Source organism: Equus asinus, chromosome 13, assembly GCF_041296235.1.
Source record: "Equus asinus isolate D_3611 breed Donkey chromosome 13, EquAss-T2T_v2, whole genome shotgun sequence".
Lineage (NCBI taxonomy): Eukaryota > Metazoa > Chordata > Mammalia > Perissodactyla > Equidae > Equus > Equus asinus.
The window spans coordinates 22176051-22196161 of record NC_091802.1 but is presented as its reverse complement, the minus strand read 5'-3'; the positions used below and the strand labels follow the sequence as shown (position 1 = coordinate 22196161).

The following is a 20111-nucleotide window of genomic DNA, read 5'->3' as shown; positions in this document are numbered from 1 at the left end:
CATTCTTTAAAATCAACCTAAGAGCTCACCTCCTATGAAAATTTATTCACTTGACGTTTAGGGCTACTTATTTATGTAGCTTATGTTCATTTGTACACGATATTTGAAAAAGCTTACTGTGATAAAGAACATGGGTCTGGGTCAGTCTGCAGGCCTGAGTTCCTGTCCCAAGGTCTGCAGATCAGCTAAGCTCTTTGAGCCTCAATTTCCTTATCTGTAAAATGTGGGCATGGAACTAAATGGCCTTCCAAATGTATGAACTGTTAAAGTGTTCTTCACTTGTTTGATATTTGTCTCTTCCACTGATCCAACTGGATTAGGAATCCCCCTAGAACAAGATTGTACCTTCAGCATCTTTGGTACTTCCATCCCCACCGCAGGCTGCTGGCACTCTGCTTTGCCCCCGGTGGATACCCCATCGATGTTGATCGCCAGACTGACAGCACCTGTGGTGGCCAGGAGGTGGCACTTTGGTATTTTCTGCAATAGAAGAACAAACCAGACAATGAGAAATCACTCGGCCTTCTCCTTTACTGACCAAAGTAGAATATCTAGGGATCGAAACAACCAAGGAGCTGTATTTTTTAAATTTACATCTAATAAATAAAACTGGCTTTTGGTGGTGGTGATGGTATACAGGTCTATGGGTCTTAACACATGAATAGATTTGCATAACCACCACCACAATCAGGATACTGAGTCATCCCTCCCCCAAAAATCTCCCTTGTATCAAGCTCCCTCTGACCCCAAGCCCTGACAACCACTGTTGTCCATCCTTAAAGTTCTATCTTCTAGGGAATATCACATGAACAGATCATAGAGTATGTAACCTTTTGAGGCTGACTGCTTTCACTCAGCATAATGCCTTCAAAGTGTATCTATGTTGTTGCATATCCATGATTTGTATCATCAGTTCATTCCTTTTTATTGCTGAATAGCATTCCATTGCATTAGATGTATTACAGCTTCTTTATCCATTCACCTGTTGATGGATATTCCACTTGTTTCCAGTTTTTGGTGATTATGAATAGAGCTGCTGTGAACATTCCTGTATAAGTTTTTATTTCTCTAGGATAAATGCGTAAGACTGAGATTTCTAGGTCACGTGGTAATTCAGTGCCTGACTTTTGGAGCAACTGCCAAACTGTTTTCCCAGTGTTTGTACCATTTTACATGCCCACTAACAATGTATGAGAATTCCAGTTGTTCTGCATCTTCATCAGCATTTGGTATTGTCACTTTTTTGTTGTTGCTGTTGTTTGTTTTGTTTTTATTTGGCCATTCTGATAGGTTTGTGGTAGTGTCTCATTATGATTTTGATTTGCATTTCCCAATGGCTTGTGATGTTGAGTGTCTTTTCACTTGCTTATTTGCCACCTATATGTCTTCTTTGGTGAAGTGATTTCAAACCTTTTGCCCATTTTTACATTGAGTCCTTTGCTTTCTTGTTGTTTAGTCTTGAGTTCTTTATATATTCTGGACACAAGTCCTTTATCAGATATGTCTTTGCAAATACTTTCTCCCAGTCTGTGGCTAGTCTTTTCATTTTCCGACCAGTGTCTTTCTCAGAGAAAAGTTTTAAGTTTGATGAAGTTCAGTTTAACAATTTTTTTCTTTTATGGGTTATGCTTTTGGTGTCCTTTGTGTGAAATCTTTGCCCAATCCAAGGCCATAGAGATTTTCTCCTATGTTTTCTTCTAGAAGTTTTATAGTTTTACATTTTGCATTTAGAACTATGATCCATTTTGAATTCATTTTTCATAAGATGTGAGATTTAGGTCAACATTTATTTCTTTTGGCATGTCGGTGTCCAAGTTATCCGAATGTTCAAATTATCCTTTCTCCATTGAATTGCCTTTGCACCTTTGTGAAAAATCACTTGGCCACATTTGTGTGGGTCCATTTCTGATTCTCCATTCACTGACCTATGTTTTTATCCCTTTGACAATTCCTTTGACAATTACATTGTCCTGATTACTGTAGCTTTATAATAAGTAAGTAAATCGGCTACTGTGAGTCTTCCAACTTGACATTTTCTTCTTTTTCCAATTGTTTTGACTATTCTACTTCCGTTGCCTGTCCAAACACATTTTAGAGTCAGCTTGTTGATATCTACAAAAAATCCTTCTGGGATTTTCGTTGGGACTGCATTAAATCTATAGATCAATTTGGGGGAAATTGGCATGCTAACAATATTGAGTTTTCTAATCCATGAACACAATATTTCTCTCTGTTTATTTAGATTTTTCTTTTACACATTTCATCAACATTTTAATTTGATTTCTTTCATCAGCGTTTTGTAGTTTTCAGCAATTTCCTAGACACATTTTGTTCGATTTATATCTAAGTATCTTTGTTTTGGGAGTTTTTGTGGAGGGTCATGTTTTTATGTTTGTTTCCAATTGTTCATTGCTAGTATATAGAAATATCTTTGTATGTTGGCCTGGTATCTGGTGACCTCGCTAAAACCACTTTGGTTCTGGGAGCTATTTTGTAGATTCCTTGGGATTCTCTATGTAGACAATCATGTAATCTGAATATAGAGACATTTGTTTCTTCCCTTGCAATCTGTATGCCTTTTAAATTTCTTTAAACCTGCCTTATTGCACTGGCTAGGGCTTCTAGTACATTGTTGCACAGCAGCAGTGCCTGTGGAAATGCCTGCATTGGTCCTGCTCTTTGGGGAGACATTCAGTCTTTCACCACTAAGTATGTTGTTAGCTGTGGCATTTTTGTAGATGTCATTTATCCAGTTGAGTTCTCTTGTAAATCCTGGCTTGCTGAGAGATTTTTATCATGAATGGATGTTGAATTTTGTCAAGTGCTTTTTCTAAATCAATTAACATGATCATGTAGCTTTCTTTTTGTCTGCTGCTATGATGCATTACATTGATTGATTTTTGAGTCTAAACTGGCTTTGCATTTCTTAGACTAAACTCTCTTCTGTCATGGTGTATTATTGTTTTTATATGTTGTTGGATTCAATTTGCTAATATTTTCTTGGCCATTCTTACATCCACGTTCATGAAGGACATTGGATATTGGTTTGTAGTTTTCTTTTCTTGTACTGCCTTTGTCTATTTTTGGTATCAGGATAAGCTGGCTTCACAAGATGAGTTATGAATTGGTCCCTTCTCTTCTATTTTTAAGAAAAGATATGGAGAATTGGTCTTCTTTCTTCTTTTAAATGTTTGATAGAATTCATCAGTGAGATCATCTGATCCTTTCCATTTGTGACAGGTTTTTAAGACAACTGTAATTTCTTTAATAGTTGTAGCCCTATTCAGGTTATCTATTTCTTCATGGGTGAGTTTTGGTAGTTTGTGGCTTTCAAAGAATTATTTGGTTTTGTCTAAGTTGTTGAATTTATGTACATGGAGTTGTTGAAAATATTCTCTTATCCTTTTAATGCTATGTGGTCTGTAGTGATATATCCTCTTCCATTCCTGATATTAGTAATTAGGTAATTAGGTCTTCTTTCTTTTTTTTTGGTGGGGGGCTGGAAAGACTGACCCTGAGCTAACATCCATTGCCAATCCTCCTCTTTTTGCTTGAGGAAGATGGTCCCTGAGCTAACATCCATGCCAGTCTTCCTCTATTTTGTATGTGTGATGCTGCCACAGCATGGCTTGATGAGCAGTGTGTAGGTCCACACATGGGATCTGAACCTGCAAACCCCGGTCCGCTGAACCTGAGTACATGAACTTAACCACTACGCCACCGTGCTGGCCCCAGGTCTTCTCTCTTTTATTCTTTCAGACAGGAGGTTTGGCAATTTTATTGATCTTTTGGGGGGTGGGGGGGAAGGTCTTTATTTCATTGATTTTTCTTTATTGTTTTTCTGTTTTCAGTTTCATTAATTTTTGTTATTATTTCCTTCCATCTGCTTGTTTCATGAAACTTGATAAAAATTAAAGTCATCAGGGTTACTAAGCAAAAATGTATTATTAAATTACAAAATGCATTTTTAAATTTATTCTTTTGAGAACCATCCTTATAGTTTTCCATGCTTTGTCTTTTTGCAGTTGACTGGTCTGAGTGTCTCCAATGGAAAGGACCAACTTGTAGTGTTCCATACAAAAGACAACAAGGACCTCATTGTCTGCCTCTTCAGCAGACAGCCGACCCACGAGAGTCGAATCGGAGAACTTGTTGGAGTCCTAGTGAATCATTTCAAGAGGTAAAGTTTGATTTTTATAACCAACAACTTTTAAACTTGTGAAATCTTTAATCATAATTCTCACTGAATTTCTTTTGTGCCAAATTTATATATTGAGTTATTTTCCTTCATAAGGACAACTTATGTCATCTGTTTCACAGAAGGCAAAATTAGCATCCAGGCTTGGTTTCCAGATTAGGAAGGATCCTCTACTTTTCCAGCCTCCAGCTGAACCAACAGTGAGAGATTTCCCTAATGGTGATTTCTTCACTGCAATCCAAATGTAATTAAATCCAAAAGATAGAAAAATTACTCTATATTCTTGTTATCGCAGCTTCTCATTTACCCCAAATATAATCAGTGAGTGTGTCTGCCATGAATATAAACAAGTTAGAAGGCAGTTTTTGGATGACATGTAGGTCCATGAAGACTAAAGGAGTTCCTGCGACTGGCCTCTGGAAGACCTCTGGAAAAACATGGAGATGTGATGGAACATGGCATATTCTGAGAACTTCATAGTAAACCGAGGTGATGCCTGGGGTGTTTACGTACTTGTGTGTGTTGGGAACAATGATGTGAGAAATACAAGCAGGGAGCAGATCCTGAGGGAGATGGGGACCAGTGCATGAATAATTGTAAGCAGGGGAGTGATTTCGTCTGGTTATTTTGGGAGTTGTTTTAGAGATGGGGTTTTTCTTCCCATAGGAGGTCGTGGAGTAGTTGGGGTAGGGTGCTTCTCCACTCGACAGTCACGTGTTCTTCCCATTGTGGCCCGCTCTCCGCCTCCCCGCCCCCTGAAGCCGAGTGAAGAGTGCTCTTCTAAACCTAGTGTCTGAGAAATGAGCCCAGTCCAGTTCCTTTTCTTCCTAAAAGACATTTCCCAAGTTGCCAGAAGTCGTTGAGCATTCCTTATTAGTATTGTTTTCTTAAGTTTAGACATGGCTCTTCTTCTCTAAACAAAGGCGTGTTTAGAATCAGATGTCTGTATGTCTAATCCTGCTGTGTTCGCTTTTGCTGATAAATGTGTGGGGTGTAATTTTAGAAGTGGGCTGCACAGACCACTTATTTTATGTTATTAAACCATGTATTCTATATATATGTATATTTGTGTGTGTGTGTGTGTGTGTGTGTGTGTGTGAGAGGAAGATTCGCCCTGAGCTAACATCTGTGCCAGTCTTCCTCTCTTTTGTATGTGGGATGCCTCCACAGCATGGCTGATGAGTGGAGTAGGTCTGCACCCCAGATCCGAACCTGCAAACCTGGGCCGCCAAAGCAGAGCACTCGGAACTTTAACCACTCAGCCACAGGGCCAGCCCAAACCATGTATTCTAGATCAAAATAGATCATTAAATATCTTATATAGTTAAGTGCTATAAATAAGGTAATATTTAATAGTCCTGTGGTGGAAACATATGAGAATCTAACTATGGAATTACAAAAAAATAACAATAAACATAAAAGGCTTTGAAAAATTCCCTTCCATTTGCCATAGTTATAAAGCTAAGAGAAATACTGAAGAATTTAAAATGGAAGGGAAAGACAGAAAAGTCATCTCTACCATAAAGTCTATAACTTAAATGGGCAGGCTTCTTTTTCTCCTAATATTTAGTTATGGCAAAGTATGAACAATTAAAGGGATTTTAATTTGGATGCCTGTACTAATGAATAGTTTTCACCTGGGAAATTGAAGTATTTTTTTCTCTATCTGAGTCCTTGTTTAGCAAATTCCAATCCCTGTTAAATGTCTCTACAAGTGGCAGAAAATATGAATCGGGTCCTAGAATCCATCAGTTGCTTTCTTTCCCTAGCATATGCATTCTGAGCTATGTTTCTAGTTGCATTCCTTCCTATCTTTAATATATGTAAGAATTTTAAATGTCTTTAAAATTTATAAATGCAAAGAAGATTATCAAGATGCTAGATTTTTTTTTTTTTTTTTTTGGTGAGCAAGATTGGCCTTGAGCTAGCATCCATTGCCAATCTTCCTCTTTTTGCTTAGGAAGATTAGCCCTGAGCTAACATCTGTGCCCATCTTCCTCTGTTTTGTATACGGGATACCACCACAGCATGACTGATGAGCAGTGCCTAGGCCTGCGCCAGGGTTCCAAACCTGTGAACCCCAGGCCACTGAAGGAGAGCATGCAAACTTAACCACTGCACCACTAGGCTGGCCCCCAGATGCCAGGTGTTTTATGGTTTATTCTTGATGTTCTTATCCTATGAATTAAGAGGTCAAGTACAAATAAGAGAGAAAATCACTCCTTCCTGCCCCCGAAAGTGGAGGCTTGGAATTTTGATTAGAATTATAGTCATCAACTTGCTCTTGACTTCTTAAGGAAAGGTTAATTTTATTTTTTTCCAGCTATTTTCCTTTATTGTCAAGTACCATGTCATTGGTGTGACTTTGAAGAGCATATTATGTTTACAAGCATAATGACGTGGCACATAATCTCATTTGTCCCTGGGTTAGTTATGGAAGTCCGAAGGGGAGGGGCACTTACGTCCAGAGCAGCTCATTGTCTTCCGGGTAATTTCCTAAAGCGCATTCTGAGACATTCTCTAGTGAGAAGTTGAGAGCAAAGGGCTCAAAATAACAAAACATACCGTTGATAGACTAGATTTGAACAGGAGTCATTGTCTTAAAAAAGATTATAAAGAGAGAAGATTAGGACTTAAAGTCTTTGAGCAAAATTCCAGCCAAGTTTCAGAGAGAAGAGAGGGAAGTAAAAAGTTTGAAAAAAGAGTATCTCATGTTATTAGGCCAGCACAACACTGTACCCAAAACAAATAAAGTTAGCACAAGAAAATTGTAGTCCAATCCTACTTTAGTACAGAGAATTTTTTTGAAATCCTAAGGAAAATGCCGAAAAATTGGTCCAAGAGTGTTTCAAAAGAGTAATGCATCATGACCCATGAGGCTGTACCCTAAGGATACAAGGATGGCTGTCCATTAGAAAGATCTGTTAATCTATTCATGTGATAGTCCTTAATAGGAGACAAAAATACTGTTTGGTAAAATTTAATACACATTCCTAATAAAGTGAGTAAGTCTTCAGTAGACAAGGAGTAGGAACGAAAGCAAACCTGCAGCTGCCGATCAAAGTTGAGCAGAAATGGTTACAGGGTTACCCCCCAGGGGGCCTGTGGCCTAAAGAAGCTTCTTCTAAGTCATGCTGACCCCAGTGTATGGTGGGTGGGGAGAAAGGACGGACAACAACTGAGGGCAGAAGTGGCCTCAGGCAGAGGACGCTGAAGTTTGGAGAAAGGATGACATGAGGTCACAGCCTGAATCGAAACCCCGGATAGTAACCCCACCTCTTCAAGGGCTACACTTCAGCAAATAGCTGCCCCTACTCAAAGCAAGTAATAAACCAGACAGAAAACAGCAAGAGAACTGTGCATAGGCGATATGAAAATAAGGAGCAAAGAAAATAAGGAAAGGCAGATGAAGGAAAAAGAAAAATATGGCAGCAGACTTTACATTTAAAAAAAAAAGCACAGACGAATCAGAACAGACGCCATCCAGAACACCTGACAGAACCACACCAGGGAGTCCTGGTTCTACTCCACAGGTCAGAAATTACCCCCAGGGAGGAAAGGAGGGGCCCCAAAGTCAAATATGTTTAGGTTATGCTAATAAAGTTAAACAGGTTTCTTTATTGCATTACTTGCCTTTGTTCACTTTAAATACCCAATAGAAAAGTTGTCAGGATATGTGTATTATTCATATATATATATATATATATGTGCATATGTATACATAGACATATACACTCATACGTGATTATGTATATTCTAGACTAGTGCTGGGAAGAGATGCAGGAAATGGATAACAGTGTTTGTCTCTGGAGAGGGAGAGGGGAGATGGGGTACTGAGAGAAAGACGCAGGAGGGAGATTTATTTATTTTTCACTGTAAACCTTTGTAATAAATATTGTTACTTACCTAAAATTTTTTTCATTTTAGTAATAAGCAAACGGCAGCTATTTTTTAGGCATATTATACATGGTTCTGAATTCATAGTTATTTTCTTTTCCTGTTTAGAAAAGCAGAAAAGAACAAAAGAGCTTTCTAAGTGAATGATCTGTCTCATGGCATTGGAATATTTACCTTAAAATAAACCAAATAAAACCCCTTGGGATGTCATTGTTCTCTGTGGTCCGTTGCATATGTCACACAAACCCAAGTGAGGTTTCCTTTTCTGTGGTTTTGTTCCAGTGGTTTGCCAGTCCAGTGTGCTTTGCAGAGGTTGTGAAAATGGCTGACTTGCCTTCTGGCGTGTAGCTCCTCAGCAGCGACTACCTGCTGGCGGTGAGCGTTTCTGCCCACTAGTAAACAGATGGTCTCACGTTGGCTGCCCTCACTACGGAGTCACCAGAAACTCTGTGATATTAAGCTGTCAAAGGACCCATCTGCCCTAAGCAGCTGTCCAGGCATTTGCCTGTCTGGATGCTGGAAACTTCAGTATAACCCCAATCTCGGGCATAGGAACTTCTTATTTTTCCTGCTCTGTTTCTGTGGACGAAAGCCAGAAGTCAGTGCCATCTGCTGCTTGTTCTTCCTAAGCGTTATCTGCAATATCCGCTTAATGAAAGGAGCACTGTTACTGGATTTAACTGGACATTTGACCTGCTTCTCTGTTGTAGTTGCTTGTGTTCTTTCTGAGTCACACTTATAACCACGGGTAGACTAAGACTGGTAAGCCGGGCCAATGGTTGCAGCCCGGACAGTACAGGCAAGGGGCCGGGGGAGAGGAGGCCTTCTGACCAGAGGTGGAGGGAGCAGGGGAGTGAGGCCACCTCTCAAAGGCCTGTCCAGCTGGCCCTCCGCGTCCAGCACCCCCACTGCTCACCACCTTCCTGCACTGCCACGCACGGCTGCTGCTCCACTCTCCCTGACTCCAGATACACGTTTTCATGTCCCTCAGTCTGTGTTCCCAAACAGCTTCCCTTGAATGCCTGGCTGCTAATCATAGTAGGTTAGGTTCCAGCTAAAAATATATAAGTAAAATAAAGATAGTTGAAAATAAAATAGATAGCCAACCGTAGAGGGCTGGTCAGTTAAATTATGGTCTGTCTCCTTGGTGGAGTACTTGGGCCATTTAAAATTATAATTTTGGAGGCATCTGATTTATGGTGACAGAACAGTGAGTGACCACAGTGCACCCTCCTCTGCCTCCCAACAGAACTATACATGAAAACACAGACAGAGATGCCAACTTTCCATAGAGCTGGAAACTAGAAATGTTGCTCAACCAGAGGCCACTGAGAGGGACGTCTGTCACCTCTGCTCAGGTGTCACCTCCTCAGGCTCTCCTGACCATCCTATGGAGAAGAGCAGTTCACCCACCCCAGCACTCCTGCCCCCCTGCCCTGCTTGGCTTTTCACCGTGGTGCTCATCTCCATCTGACACTGGATCTTTACCTCCTTATTTCTTTATTGTATATGCTCCAACTAGAATCTAAGGCCCATGTTAGCAGGGACTTATTTCTGTTGTTCAGTGCAGTTCCCCTAGTGTTCAGAACAGAGCCTGGCACTCGGAAGGCTCCCACTAAATAACTGTTGAGCACCGAGGCCAGCTGCTGGGGCCAGCTGGCCGCAGGATGCTTCTAGCCCTTCCCCACGGATATGTTTGTCTTGCCCACCGGAAGATAGAGACTTAGTCCTCCTTCTGTATGAGAGAAAGGAAGAACTCTTTACAGTTTCCTCCCTTTATGAATACCACTTTTCTTGTACTGATTCCAGGATTACTGCTCTACGCAATGTAAGACATCTAGGACAGAAGTGAATAGGTGTTTCAAGATATTAAATCAGCAACGAAAAGAGCTGTGGGCTGGAAGAGCCGTGGGTACATTGTACACTGGGGGGGATGCAGCTTTTCATTTACTTTTTTTTAACAACTAAAGAACTGGAAATAACTTCAGACTCTCCTTGTCAGTAAGCTGACAAGGAAGCAAGATGTAGGAATTCCTGCTCAGATCAGCAGCTTCAAATAAGTAAAAGACTTCAAAAGCACAACTAGAGGCTGTGCACATAAGCCAGCTCTTAGCTTAAAAGCTGAGAAATGGATGCTGACTACAGCTACAGGTGGACTGTAAGAAGGAACCCAGGAGAATGCATATGCCCCTTTTGTGTGAGCACCAGGATAGAATAGATGTCTCCTTAGGTATGAGGCCTACAAAGAAAGACAGTAGCAGGGCCCAGCCCCGTGGCCTAGTGGTTAAGTTCAGCATGCTCTGCTTTGGCAGCCCAGGTTCAGTTCCTGGGCATGGATCTACACTACCCATCAGTGGCCATGCTGTGGCAGCAACCCACATACCAAATAGAGGAAGATTGGCACAGATGTTAGCTCAGGGCAAATCTTCCTCAGCAAAAAATAAAAGAAAGAAAGACAATAGCAGTGAGGAAGACACAGACTATAGACTTAAAAATAGAAGAAAAGCATATTTCCAAAAAGGATTATAACAGAAAATTCCCATTATAGAAAGTATCTGTATTCTGAATAAAACTCAGGAAAGCATAGATTCTACATAAACAGACCAAAAATTACATGACAGACTGAGATGAAGAAGGGGCTGGCTAATAAACAGAAATGTTCAGTTATTTGAATGAAGTAAGAAAAGATATTAAAGAATTTAAATCACCGTTAAATGTGGGAATGACACCGCTGGTATTGCAGAACATAGACCTGATGTGAAAGAGAAGTGTAAGAAGGTCTCTTGGCGCACAGAGGAAGAGGGCAACGACAAAGAAGTTGGCAGATATAGAGGACAGAGAACAAAATGTTTACATTCAAATAATAGATGTACTTGAAAAAGAGAAACAGCAAAAGTAAGACTGTGTTCCATTGATTCTAAGAAGTACATTTTTAAAAATTTTAACCTCTCTGAAATTGGGATGTAGTTTATAATAGATGGATTATTACAGGGAAAATGGGCAACATCTTATCTTCTCAGCAATACATAGAATAAGGGTACATCATACAGAGAAGGCATCTTATATTCAATAAAATGTGGTGGTTTAAAACATACTAGAAGAAAATCTTCCTTTGCTGAAAACACTTTCTCTGAAGATCTAAAGTACCTGATTTGTTTACCATAGTGACCTTTTTTATTTATTTTTTATTTTATTTTATTTAAAAATTTTATTTTTCCTTTTTCTCCCAAAGCCCCCCGGTACATAGTTGTGTATTTTTAGTTGTGGGTCCTTCTAGTTGTGGCATGTGGGATGCCGCCTCAGCATGGCTTGATGAGCGGTGCCATGTCTGCACCCAGGATTCAAACTGGCGAAACCCTGAGCCGCCAAAGTGGAGCACACAAACTTAACCACTTGGCCACGGGGCCAGCCCCGACCTTTTCTAATTTCAAAGGATAGCAAAATATATATAAAAAGTATTTGATTATACAGACTAGGGAGTGGTTTGAGATTCCCCTACAAAGGAACAAAAGTTAGGCTTGCCTCAGTCTCTCTTCTGTAGGAGAATCCAGTGGGGCAACAGCTTTAGTCTGTTGAGGGGAAAGGTTAGGGCCCAAGAATTATATGCCCAATCAAGTTGTCACTTGTGTTTAACAGACAAACAAGCCCCAGAAATTATGCTACTAGGGTTTTTTGAAAGAGGAAAAGCAATGGTCCAGGAGTCCAGTCTGTCACAGTCTCCATCTTTCGTCTCCAGTTCTCTTTGCTTCCATCTTCGTTCTCCCACAGTGGCTTCTCCTACATGGCTGGAATCTGCGAATCACTCCCCGGATCTCCTTTTCCAGCTTTACCGCCAGTGAGGAATTCAGGGTCATGTTCTCTGGGCTGCTGTCCCAAAACCCCAGGGAAGTGTTCCCACTAACTCAATAACTATGGACAGAGTAGTGAGATTGTCACCACGTGGATAAGTTGCCTTCCCCCAATGGCAGTCACTTGAGCCAGAGAAGTGGGTCTTCCCAGAATATGGAAGTCTCCAGTAAGACCAGGGGAGGAACATTTTTTGGAAGAGGGCATGCAGAGCTGGGTGGGAGTATTTGGAAGTGAGGTGTATGAGGCCAACATTTCCCAAAAGAAGCGGAAAGAGGTGCTGGGCAGGAAAAGCAAATGGTATAGACAGCATTGTTATTAATTTTGAAAACATAGAAACTGTATGAAAGTCCATGAAAATAAACGTAGTTAAATCTATTATTGTGTTTTCATGCAGTGAAATAGCAGGTAGCCATGAAAGAACAATGATTATCTTTCTCTATCAGGGTTCCTTAAAGTGTAGGTTGCATCTGCATTGGAATCACCTGAGGGTGCTTGTTCAAAAGGCACATCCCTGGGCCCCAACCCCAGCCTTCTAAATCATAATCTCCAGGAATCTACACGTTGGTAAGCTACCAAAGTGAGCTCCACTCATTTCATCAACTCACAGAGAGAATGACTAGGATGAGTGCATGGTCTTTTCATCTGGCCATCGTGCTGAAGCCACTGTAATCAAAGTAACGTTTAAAAAAAATCAAACCACTAAAGCTTCATGTTTTTAAAATTATCATCACTGAGTAAGATACAAAATAAGCCTCCCTTCCTGCCCCAGTGAAGAAAGGTAGGGATGAGGCATGGGCTGAGGTTCAGAGAAAAGGGTAAGGAGGTGTGGAGATTAGACATGAGTTGAGCATTGGCAGATAATCACACAGGACCAGGCTTCTGTTTGCCACCTCTACTTGTCCCAGAAAGAGCCACCACTCATTCTAAGCAATGGTTTTTAATTACCCTAAGAAGTTTGCAGTTTGGACCTACCTGCCCATTTCCAGATAGGAACCCCACCTGCAAATAGCAGGCTTCCACAGAATACACTTTATATATCCTCACCCATTTATATGTCCTCACACCCATCTGCTGTACACAAAAGAACACAGAGAGGAATCTTAAAAGCCTTTCAGTGTGACTAAGCCAGGGCCAAAATCAAACAGCATTAAGGTGTAACAGCTGCTGTAGACTAAGCCATCTATTGACTTTCCATTTCTCTCCCTCTGTGCTGTGCCCATCTGCCTTGAGAAGCGGCTGCCCTTGGACAAAGCTCCCTTAGAGAGCACGCAGGGACACACAGTGTCATCCTCAGCTTCACCTGCTCTTATGGTGGAGATTTTCTGGGGATTTTGGGGCAGATCAAAGATACTTATTTGCTTTATGACATAGCCATCATTGCCTTTCATGTTGAAAGAGTAAATCCAAAAGTAGTGGAAAACCGATCATCTTTTCAGCTTCTCTGCAGGGAGATACTGTACATTTAAAGTACTCAGAGTACTTTTTTAAAGGCCCATAGCACTAAACATTCCAATATCTGCTGAAATGGAGATCTTCTAGTGAGGTATTCCTGCATTCCCCAAATGATCAGTGAATACCACCCTGGTTTGTGCTGTCTGTTGGGATTTTCTCCTAAATTGTCAGATATAACTCTTTAACTTACTAGGATTTTTAAAAGCATTCTTGATGTGTTTATTTCAAGTCTGATCGGCTGTATAGGAATCAGGGTATTATGTAAGCATAATATGCTTAACCAAGTGTTTTGTCTTCATACCATCATTGAGCCTGTGTTCACTGAGCCCCCACTGCAGGTCTGGCTCTGGGTGGTGGGAGGGAAACAAAGAGGGGCCATTTGGTCCTTTCCCTCAAACAGCTCTTAATCCTGTGGGGAAGATGGCATGTCTGCCCTACTGCCTGATAGTGCTCTGATGGGTCCACAGGTAGAGGGCCCAGCCGTGGAGACATGGGATGAACTGATTCCCTTTGCCTCTGAGAGTCAGCAAAGGCCTGATGGGGCAGGTGGTCATCCAGCTGGGTCTCCAAGGATGGCTGGAGTTTTATCAGTTGGGAATGGGGCAAGATGTTCCCCAGTGAAGGGAAGCAGGTTATGCAGATGCGTGGTGGAGAGAAGTAGCTTAAGTAGGAGCTCCTAAAACCATGCTGATGAATTTGAAATTTATCATATAGGTTAGGGGAAGAAAATAAGTATAAAAATATGCAACTGCCCAATGAGACAAGGCCTAATGACACGTATCTTCCAGCCTAGAGATGCTCAAGAATATAAAATAATTGTCCACTTAAGGAAAATGGGAAGTTGAGAACACTAGTTGATATATAATGTCTGTGGCCCCCCACATGCCAAAAAAATTAATTGAATGGAGAAAGAGCAAGGTAGACATTAGAAAGGCAGGGGCAACCCTTAGTACTAAAACTGGAAATCAGAAGTCCTCAGAAGGGTAAGAACTATGACAAAATTCCTTAACCTTCATAAGTTTTTTTGTTATTTTGGCTACCCAAAATATATAGTTATTAGCAGTAAAAATCCCTAATGAAAAGAACCTAGATTTTTACCTTCAGGAACAGTAAGATAGAGACAAATTAAAGAAACTTCACCCCATTCTACAGCCATTTTTAGGGAGAGGAGATTCCCAAGAGACAGAGCGAGTTGTGGCCATACTGAATGGGGAAGGAGGAGCTTGGGTGTGGGGATGTTTGTTGTTTGGTCTGTCCAGCAGCCCCCTCTTCTGGGACCTCCCTCTCCCCTGTCATGCATCTTCATAGTTCCCACCAGAGGCGCCACATCCTTCCATCACCCTGCTTCCTGGAAGAGCTGAGCAGCGCTGGGGTGGCACCTGCCCCACGCTGCACCACCTTCCCTTCCTCAGGATTGTTGGGCTTCAGGCCAGAGAAGACCTGCAGGTCATTGCCTCTCCGGACACTTGGGAGCGGGGGTGACCACATTCCCAGAAGTCGAGAAAGCTGTTCTCAGCTGGGACAGCATACCTGACCTGCAGAGAAACAGAGGCTTGAGGCGAAGCAGAATCTGATGCCTCCAGGCCCCATGTCTGCTTAACTCTGGGGCCACCTCCCTATGTTCTGCAGATTGTATGACCTTGTTCCATACTAAGATCTTGTGTGATCTGAAGCACACCAATTTGTCAGAAATCAATTCAGCAGTGTGTATGTGGTTGACGATATTGTAACATACACTTGGAAACTGTTGAGAGAGTAAGTTTTTATGTGGTTTTTTGGTCACACTTTTGTGTTTTGTTTTGTTTTGTTTTGAGGAAGATTAGCTTTGAGCTAACTGCTGCCAATCCTTCTCTTTTTGCTGAGGAGGACTGGCCCTGAGCTAACATCTGTGCCCATCTTCGTCTACTTTATATGTGGGATGCCTACCACAGCATGGCTTCCCAGGCGGTGCCATGTCCACACCCAGGATCTGAACTGGCGAACCCGGGGCCGCTGAAGTGGAACGTGCGCACTTAACGGCTGCACCTCTGGGCCGGCCCCAGTTTTGTGGGTTTTTTGAGGAAGATTAGCTCTGAGCTAACATCTGTGCCCATCTTGTTTTTTTTTTTATGTGGACACCTGCCACAGCGTGGCTTGATAAGCAGTGCGTATGTCCACACCCAGGATCCAAACCAGCGAACCCCAGGCTGCCAACACTGAGCGCGCAAACATAACTGCTACGCCACTAGGCCAGCCACACAGTTTCTTTAAATGGATAAAAAAAATCAATTCACTGAAGGTCAATTTGCCAAATGGACAATTCACTAGATTTGCAAAAATTTGCAAAGTTACCAAAAACTGGTTTCAAGGAATATTCTTCTTGAGTGTGCTCCTCTTGATAGCGTTTTAAGGCATGTTCCAGTTGAGGAAAACCTAGGCTTTTGGATTGGCTTAGGTTTTTTTTAATGAATTTTAGCAGAAAAATAGACTGTACTCGATTTGTAAATATGTTGTTTGGAGTTTATTTAGAATGGTTAGAGACGGGTGTCCTTCTGTTAGATGCTTCCAAAGAACTAGCAGGCATGTGTCTTTTTTACCGTCATTGCGCCCTTACGGGACTCCAAAGTCCATATAACCATTCCCAAAGAGCAGTGCCGGACATTGTGGTTTGACTGCCACAGACAGGCAGCCTGCATTTCGGGTCATCCAGACTCAGGCTTTTCCTGGAAACTGACACTACCCACTTTCCAAACCAGGTCTTAAAATACAAAGCAATTGTCAAAATCCACAGATTTTAGCATTTCCTATGGGAAATTTAGTTTATATGAAATTCTCAAATCCTCCTTCGGTTATTTTCCATTTGATATTTAGTATTCTTCCATGAAACTTGCCAAATGACTAATTCATCTAATTTACCAAACTTAGCAATTTACCAAAAGTCAGTTTATAAAGTTTAAAAACTTTGACTGTTTATGAAGTTTACAACAATTCAGTTAGTTGAGATAGCAATTAATAGCTTTTAAGAATTTCCACAAAGTTTTAATTGATCAGTTTTCATAACAACAGTTTAAGGAATAGTCTTTCTGTTTCTGACACCGTTGCTGCAGCTGGAAGTAGCTGGGACAGAAGAGGAGAGGAGGGCAGAGAGGAGAGCACTCGCCCAGTACATCTGAGCTGCCATTCCCACAGAGGGGAGGCCGAGGGGCAGAGAGAGGGAAAGACCAAGGGGCCACAAGGGACAGGCTGAAGGGTGAGGAGAGTCAGAAGGCCCTCAGAGGCCCTGCTCCTCCATCCAGTAAAAACTGGATAAACCAAAAACAGTTTTGTTAAATACGCAAATTTGGCAAATTGGTCGTTCAGCAGAATGATCCTTTGGCAAATTCACCATTTGGCAAATTCCTTTTCATCAATGAATTGTCCTAGTTCCTAAGTTCCCCTAGCTTAAGCTAGTAGGAATTGGGTTTCTGTCCTTGCATCCGGGAGAGCCCTAACCTAATGCACTGAAATCCTACAAAAGTCAACGGCTCTTTTTTTAAATCAATGACTAATCATTCTTTTTTTTAAAGATTGGCACCTGAGCTAACATCTGTTGCCAATCTTCTCTTTTTTCTTCTTCTTCTTCTTCTCCCAAAAGCCCCCAGTACATAGTTGTATATTCTAGTTGTAGGTCCTCCTGGTTGTGGCATGTGGGATGCCGCCTCAGCTTGGCCTGGCGAGCGGTGCCATGTCCGCGCCCAGGATCCGAACTGGTGAAACCCTGGGCCGGCAAAGTGGAGCGCGCAAACTTAACCACTCAGCCACAGGGCCAGCCCCAAAAATCAACAGTTTTTGATAGATTGGCACCTACTAATAAATAATTCAGCAACTGTTGTTGGATCTCGGTAAAATTTATAATTGATACTTCATTGCCAACATTTAGGATTTCTCCTAAGATACATTGAACCTGCATCTAAAGTCTTACTGGAGTCTCTCTAGCAGATTCAGGTGTCTCAATTTTGTAAATATTGGGTATTAAACTCCTCTGTAGGAATTGATAAATTGATATTGTGAGGTTGTATTTTATCCAATTTAACTTTGCTGATTTTGTATATGAGCTTTTAAAACAAATGCTTCAGAATCTGCCAGTTGTTGGTTGTAGTTTTTTCCTTGTCTCTGGGCATCAAAATTGAAGATATCGGTGATTTGGAATTTTTAATTGCTATATTAGTGTCTGTGTTGTCAAAGAGATATAATTCTGTTTTTTCTTCTCCATATAGAAACATATTCCTGTCTCTAAGTTTTAAATTCTTCTTCCCAGCATTATTTCAGTTTTTCCTCAAGTGAAATAAAAATCTAATACGTAGTTATGGGGCCGGCCCAGTGGCGCAGCGGTTAAGTGCGTATGTTCCACTTCGGTGGCTTGGGGTTCGCCGGTTTGGATCCTGGCTGCAGACATGGCACAACTTGGCAAGCCATGCTGAGGTAGGCGTCCCACATATACAGTAGAGGAAGATGGGCATGGATGTTAGTTCAGGGCCAGTCTTCCTCAGCAAAAAGAGGAGGATTGGCAGCAGATGTTAGCTCAAGTCTAATCTTCCTCAAAAAAAAAAAATCTAATACACAGTTGAAATGAAAATAATAGATTATTGAGTCTGTTGGAAGAAAATGATTATCATTTTGGATTTTGTGATGACGAATGAGGCAAGTCTAAGGATAGTCAAACTCTAGATTTTAGCAAGCAGGTTTCAAAAAATACAGAAAATTTGAAGTGTTAATCCATGACTAAACCCTCTGAAATAAAATATGCTCAAGGAAAGGAATGTTCCCCTTACACATGAAATCTCTACAGTTTTATATGACAAATTGAGGGAGAAATGAAAGAAACCAGTGTGGCTGAATGTGGAGCAATCTGAGCTCAGATTTAAGAAAATCAGGAAAAAAGATAGAGGGAAGGTGGTAACGAAAAACAATGATAAAAAATGGCAGTTGCCTGTGATAATCTTGTCAAGAAGACTGAAGTCATAAACGAGCTGAGGCTTGAAGAAAATAATAACAAAAATGAGGGAGGAGCGCTGTGTGTTTGAACGAGGATGGGACAGACATCATTGTTCAGGGAAAATGGTACCATGTTAATAGAAGGTGTTTTTACCCATCAAGAAATAAGTCTTTGAAACTAAAAATAAGCATTAGGGAATGTAAAACCCAACTAGGGAAAAAAAGACAACTGGATGCTTTATCAGTTGGAACAGTGAACCTCCGGGTCAGGCGACTCACAGCCTGAGACACTGGAAGACATTTGGTACAAACCCCCGTCCATTCGCAGTAGTCTTTGAGCTGGCCGTGGAAAATGGAGAAGGTGCCAAAAAACTGAAGACCAGGTAAAGATTTTCCTAATTTTGCAAATGTGAACAAAGATCCAAAAATTACAACCCTTGTTGAACCTGACAAATTTTCAGCAAAATTCTAAAATAAACTGTCATACTTTATAAGTACTTAGTGGAAAAAAGCAACAAAAGTCAACATAAGTTCAGTGAGAAGAAATTGAGTAGAACTAACCTTTAAGTGATTTCCTTTAAACAGTGGCTCGGATAAAGACATACCAAATTTGCAAATAACACAAACTCAGGAAGGATAACTTATACTTCTAGATGACAGAATCAAGATTCAAAATATCTTTACAAGCTAGACTAATGAGAAGAAACCACAAAATGAAAAATGTAAAGTTCTGCCTTTGGGTTCAAAATGTCATTTGCACACCTGTGCCATAGGACAGCCTCTCAGGGTGCTTCTGTCCCCAAGATTCTAGTATCTGTCATTCCCTGGGATACAGATAAGAAACATATCAGGGGCCCGCCCGGTGGCGTAGTGGTTAAGTTCATACACTCAGGTTCAGTGGCCCGGGGTTCTCAGGTTCAGTTCCCCGGGCGCAGACCCAGCACTGCTCATCAAGCCACACTGTGGCAATGTCCCACATACAGAGCAGAGGAAGACAGGCACAGATGTTAGCTCAGTGACAATCTTCCTCAAGCAAAAAGAGGAAGATTGGCAACAGATGTTAGCTCAAAGCCAATCTTCTTCCCAAAGGAAGATTTGTGTTCTTGAATTCAAAGCCCATCCTCTAGCTAACAGCAGTTACTTCCTTTAGCTTCTCTTTGACAGCTGGAAACATTGTTCCAAGCCTCCTTTTCTTCATATTTGAGACCAAAAGAAATAGCTGATATGACATTTTGGTTTTAAAAAAAATGGCTTTTGCATTTTCTATTTTTTGTTGTTGGTCTTCTTTTTAATGTGTCAAAAACTATAGAATGTCAAATTTTCTATAGTTATCATTATTAATTTTATAACCAGAAAAAAATATTTTAAAGCTATGAGATTATTTTAGAACATCTTTTCTTCCAAAAACAAAGCAACTGGTAACCAGTAAATTCACATAAAATTTTCATAGTGGAAAAAAATCAGCTTGATCTGTGCATCCGTCCTTGGTAAGATAGAATTATTACTAAATGAAGCGGAGAGTTATGTCTTGGTCTTAGGGAGAAGGATACCAGGCCTACAGATATCATAGAAAAGGAAAAGAATCTGACTGAGGATATAAGGAAGAAAGAAATTTCGGTATAAAATGGAAAAGGAAAGCAGCCTTACTATATTAGATGACTCAGAGAACTCCTTCTCAGAAAAAAAAAATCAGGGAACAATTTGTTAAAGGATATTATATTGCTTGCTAACCAAGAGAAATGAAAAACACCCAAGCACAGCC

The 20111-nt window shown here is 41.0% G+C and overlaps 1 protein-coding gene across 2 annotated transcripts in view; it reads left to right on the top strand.

The window, feature by feature from the left end:
- The window catches only part of MYO1D (myosin ID), a 320801-nt gene that overhangs the window by 226346 nt on the left and 74344 nt on the right, over window positions 1–20111 (top strand). For both annotated transcript variants that reach the window (XM_014862184.3, XM_044744534.2), the window contains exon 21: window positions 4026–4180. In XM_014862184.3, coding sequence (XP_014717670.1) covers window positions 4026–4180 — 155 coding nt within the window. The remainder of the gene's footprint in view (window positions 1–4025; window positions 4181–20111) is intronic.